The sequence below is a fragment of the Cebus imitator genome, unplaced genomic scaffold (genome assembly GCF_001604975.1).
Source record: "Cebus imitator isolate Cc_AM_T3 unplaced genomic scaffold, Cebus_imitator-1.0 Scaffold8, whole genome shotgun sequence".
NCBI lineage: Eukaryota > Metazoa > Chordata > Mammalia > Primates > Cebidae > Cebus > Cebus imitator.
The window spans coordinates 9,426,176-9,431,651 of NW_016107323.1; the positions used below are offsets into that span (position 1 = coordinate 9,426,176).

The window sequence follows — 5,476 nt, forward strand, 5'->3', positions numbered from 1 at the left end:
TAATCCCAGCACTTTGGGAAGCCGAGGTGGGTGGATCACAAGGTCAGGAGTTCAAGATCAGTCTGGCCAACATGGTAAAACCCCATCTCTACTAAAAATACAAAAATTAGTTGGGCATGGTGGCCCATGCATATAATCCCAGCTACTCAGAAGGCTGAGGCAGGAGAATTGCTTGAACTGGGACCCAGGAGGCAGAGGTTACAGTGAGCCAAGATTGTGCCACTGCACTGCAGCCTGGGCTACAGAAAGAGACTCCATCTTAAAATAACAATAATAATAATAATAATAATAATAACCTGTTTAGAATTTACTGGGAAGAGGCTGGGTGTAGTGGCTCATGCATGTAATCCTAGCAGTTTGGGAGGCTGAGGCTGGCGGATCACTTGAGGTCAGGAGTTGAAGACCAACCTGGCCAGCATAGTAAAACCCATTCTCTACTAAAAATACAAAATTAGCTGGGCACAGTGGCTCATGCCTGTAATCCCAGCACTTTGGGAGGCTGAGGTGAGCGGATCATGAGGTCAGTAGATTGAGACCATCCTGGCTAACACAAAGAAACCCCGTCTCTACTAAAAATATAAAAACTTAGCCAGGAATGGTGGCGTACGTCTGTAGTCCCAGTTGCTACTTGGGAGGCTGAGGGAGGAGAATTGCTTGAACCTGCGAGGTGGAGGTTGCAGTGAGCCAAGATCGTGCCACTACACTCCGGCCTGGGCGATAGAGCGAGACTCAAACAAACAAACAAAAAACAAAATTAGCTGGGCATGGTGGCACATGCCTGTTATCCCAGCTAACTGGAAGGCTGAGGCAGGAGAATCACTTGAACCCAGGAGGTAGAGGTTGCAGTGAGCTGAGATCACGCCACTGCACTCCAACCTGGGCAACAAGAATGAAACTGTCTCAAAAAAAAAAAAAAGAAAGAAAGAAAGAAAAAGAAAAAGAATTTACTGGGAAGAAAAATTTTAATTGAAATACTTTCAACTGCGTAAATTAAAATACTAAGTCAATGTTGATCTACTTCTTAGAAGGGATTCTTTGTTCAGATTGACTTTGAGCAGTGCTTACAGGGTGAACAGAACACTAAAGCCCAAAGGCAGGAAAGCCAGGTTCTAGTCATTGCCCTGCCACAACTAGCTATGCTATAGTGACTGAGTCATAACCTCTCCTGATCTGAGATAACTTCTTTCTAAAATGAGGGAAGTTATTATCTCTAAAATCTCTTCTTGCTCTAAAATTCTAAGACTCTCTATTGCAATCTTCTGCATTAAGGTTGCCAGTCATAAATTAGTCAACTTGAATCCCATCCCTCATAATCCAAAAGTGTTAACTGAAGGATTCTACATATTATAAAACCCTGTGGAAAATGGCGATTATTCACCCAAATGTCTACTGGAAGAAGAGGCTTGGAAGACTGTACTTCATAGGTGTGGTGGTATTTCAAAAGATAGCTTTTAAAAAATTAATAAACCACAAATCTTCCTCAAATATGAAAAAGAAACAGTTACTAAAAGAAAACAGAGATATCTGTTTATTCCTCCTTCTGTAGCCAGTTATGAAATTTAAAATAACTGCAAATACAAATACTATACATTGTTGGAGGCAGTAAAGCATTATGATGAGGAGCAGATGTGCAGTGAACAGAACTAAGTTAACGTGCAAGCTCTTTATGTGTTCTTGAGCAAGTCGAATACCTACTCTGCACTTTACTTCCTTCATCTGTACAGAGTGCAATATTTCCAATTGTTAGACTCTTTTGAGAATTTAATAAGATAATGCCTGATATGTAGGATACATTTAATCAACATTATTAAGTAATTAAATATGAGCACTTTGGGAGGCCAAGGCAGGCTGATCACATGAGGTCAAGAGTTTGAGACCAGCCTGGCCAATATGGTGAAACTTTGTCTCTACCTAAAATACAAAAATTAGCTAGGTATGGTGGCCCAGGCCTGTAATCCTAGCTACTTGGGAGGCTGAGGCAGAAGAATTGCTTCAACCCAGGAGGTGGAGGTTACAGTGAGCTGAGATGGTGCCACTGCACTCCAGCCTGGGCAACAGAGAGAGGCTTTCAGAATATAAAAAAATAAAAATTAAAAAATTATATATATAATATATGAATATATGAATACAGCCACACAAATAAAAATCTAATAGCCACAAAAAATATTCTTAGCTATCTATTTCTCCTGATACCATGGAGCCTATATACCACAGAAAGAATGAAAAAGTTATTCACCACTACCAGTCGTAAATGTTTATCACCCATACATACACTAATTTCTGAGAAATCAGACCATAAATTTAAAAAGCAATTTTAAAAAAAAAATCTAGCAGGCCAGAGAGGTTCTTTCCTTTTAAAACCACCTATTCTGTGGAAATAGGTGACAAATTCATGCCAATACATTTACACAGTAAACATTTTAGGAAAACCAACTTAACAGCACAGTTATTTTAACTAATCCTACTCTTTCTAATCCTAAAAATAAATAAATCACATCAATATAAATGACATATATATTGGCTCCGTGAACTTGGATTAGTCTTTAAGAAACAAAGAGCGTAGGCCCGGTGTGGTGGCTCATGCCTGTAATCCCAGAGCTTTGGGAAGCCAATGCAGATGGTTTAAGAGGTCAGGAGTTCCAGACCAGCCTGGCCAGCATGGTGAAAACCTGTCTCTACTAAAAATACAAAAAATAGCCGGGCGTGGTGGCACACACCTGTAATCCCAGCTACTCCAGAAGCTGAGACAGGAGAATCACTTGAATCCAGGAGGTGGAGGTTGCAGTGAGCTGAGATCGCACCACTGCACTCCAGCCTCAGCGACAGAGCAAGACTCCGTCTGAGAAAAAAAAAAAAAGAAAGAAAGAAAGAAAAGAAAAGAAACAAAGAGCATCCACTTCCCACCTTCCACACACAACACAGCCAATTATCAAAAGATTCCACTATGATAGCAAAATACCCCTTGAGTTTTCAGGCAGATAAGACACTCAGACACACCTTGCTTTTTATAGAACAGGCCCAAATGAGACACAATAAAAGGATGATTCCATGTCAGGAATTCCCTGCCAATTATATCCTCCTCTTTTTGGTGACTAGATTGTAAAATAAGTCAATTAAGAGTTCACAACAGAAGTGCTGAAGCAACCTCAAATCCAGACACAAAAATACAGTGGAACGTATTCGCATCTCAAGCACGTCCAAATGTCTCAGCCACCACGATCGGATCACTGCCATTTCCAGAAACATACAGTAATGGCTTTTAATTCATTTCTATAAATGTTCGTTGTGCGGAAAGCCAAACTGCATGCAAAACCGCAAAACACAAAAGATTCCTCGCATTCCGTTTATAGCCAGAAGATAGGCCATCTTCTCTGCGCCCTACCCCAGAAAGCCCTCCTTAAGGCTGTAAAAATTTGATGACACCCCATGCTACCTACACATCAAAATGTCATCCCACGAAGTGGAGGGGGAGCGGTGTCAGCATCCGCTGGCCTCCATGAAATGACACTGCCAGTATTCCTACCGCTGGGCAAACACGAACTCAAGTGAAGCCGATGGAAAGTTCCCACCAACCAGGCACATTTGGTTCCCTTCTGTCCGCAAGGCCAAGCAACTCAAATGAGATCTGCTGTTGCACCTGCCACAGCTCTGAACCCGGGATGCTCGGCGACCCCCTGGCGCACAAATAGGCCCTGCGGCCTAACGCGCCCGTGACCCTTCGCCGAGAGCGCACAGAGGGCCGCTGGAGCATCCCTCTCGTTGTCCACATCACCCGCTTCCCTGACAAAGGCCCCGTGTCAATCTATCCGAGGCACGACACAGAGAAGTTGCTGGATTGCCCATCGCGGACCCGCAGCTGCCACTACCCTCTCCCGGAAAACAAAAACAAAAACAAAAACAAAAAACACAGAACTGGGGAAGAAAAGGGTGAGAGGGTGCACAGCGTGAAAATGAAAATGTTCCTAAAGCTAAGCAACCTGAATGTGCCCTGGAAGTGGGTCCAGGGGGCCCGTGGGGTAGGGGAGGGAGGGCCCGGGTGGTGGCGGCGGCTCCTCCGGGGCATGAAGGCCGAGCCAGGAGCTAGTCTAATAAAATGCCGGGTGTCGGAACGCTCAAAAGGAAACCACAAATGAAATCCCCGGACGGGCGCCAGGCCCGGGGGAGGGAGGAAAGGAGAGAGAGAGGCGCGGGCGGTCTGCAGACCTGCGGCCGCGGCCCCAACCTGCCAGCCCCGCGCCCACACACACCTGCCCCGGCAGCCACCGGGAGGCAAGGCCCGCGACTGGAGACCTACCCCCGGGAGCTGGACGGGTGGGCCAGTCTGATGGCGGGGTCCGGGGGCCGCCTCGCTTACCTCCAGGTCGGTGTCGGCGGCCTCCGGGGCCCCGAGGATCTCGCTGGGCAGCTCCGCCAGGTCGGTGACCCGGATCAGCCCGTCGTGCAGGAATATGGTCTCCTCCTTCACCGAGAGCCACTGCGCCGAGTCCGCGGCCGCCGCTGCCGCCGCCGCCGCCGCGGCCGCCGAGGAGCCCATGGCCCCAGCTGAGGTCCTGGCGCTGATGAGCAGACGCTCGGCCCGGGAAGACAGAGCAGGAGCTGCCGCGATCACCAGTCCATGGCAGCGGCCTCCGCGCCCGCCAGCGGCGCCCCGCTCGCCGCCTCGCCCGTGCAGCTCCGCCCTAGGCGGTCCGAGCCGCCATCCCCCAGACCTCAGCCCGGGAGACCCCGGCCCCGCCGCCGCAGCCGCCGCCGCCCTCAAGAGCAGGATCCGCCTCTGCCGCTCGGCAGCCAACTGTCAGTGAGACGCCATGTTGGGGGCGGGGCTCCCGGCATGCCCCGCGGAGCGGACAATACAGGCCCCGCCCGCCACCCCGCCCACCGCTCCGCAGACCCCGCCGCCGGGGTGGCCTGGACCTCCGGCTTGCCCTTAGCTGCCGCTTGCCCTCAGCCTGACCTCCGTCGGCCCCTTCTCCCTGAGGCCATTCAGGGTCGCCTTAGCTCTGCAGCGCACCAGGGAAGAGGACGCCGCCTCCCCCTTCTTGTCCCTACTCAGGTGTGCACCCCTTGCTCGGGCCCGCGCCCCTACCCTGGGCAGAGCATAGAGATCACGCCTTGTTTTCATGTTTAAATGAGATGCAGGCAAAAGGCTGACGCAGCATCGGCGCTGCACACTTGTTCATAAGCACTTGGGAGAATCGCATAGTAGGTGATTCTTATTTCCTGAAAACTCTAGCGCCCAGTAAGCACTCAAAACCTGCTGAAAATAAAGCGGTTTGTCAACAATGCTTGGTGCCCGATGCCCAGCACTTAATATGTACTCCATGAGTGGCAGTTCTAATTATTGCTATGTTAATTCCATCAGTGTTACACACGAATTGACATACACCTTAAAATATGCTCACTAGGCCAGGTGCAGTGGCTCAGCACTTTGGAAGGCTGAGGTAGGATTGCTTGAGCCCAGGAGCTCGAGACCAGC

The 5,476-nt window shown here is 49.1% G+C and overlaps 1 protein-coding gene across 1 annotated transcript in view; it reads right to left on the reverse strand.

Annotated features, from left to right (window-relative positions):
* The window catches only part of HECTD4 (HECT domain E3 ubiquitin protein ligase 4), a 232,540-nt gene extending 227,704 nt beyond the window's left edge, over window positions 1-4,836 (reverse strand). The window contains exon 1 of the mRNA XM_017540172.1: window positions 4,355-4,836. Coding sequence (XP_017395661.1) covers window positions 4,355-4,534 — 180 coding nt within the window. The 5' untranslated portion in view covers window positions 4,535-4,836. The remainder of the gene's footprint in view (window positions 1-4,354) is intronic.
* Window positions 4,837-5,476: the final 640 nt, after the last annotated feature.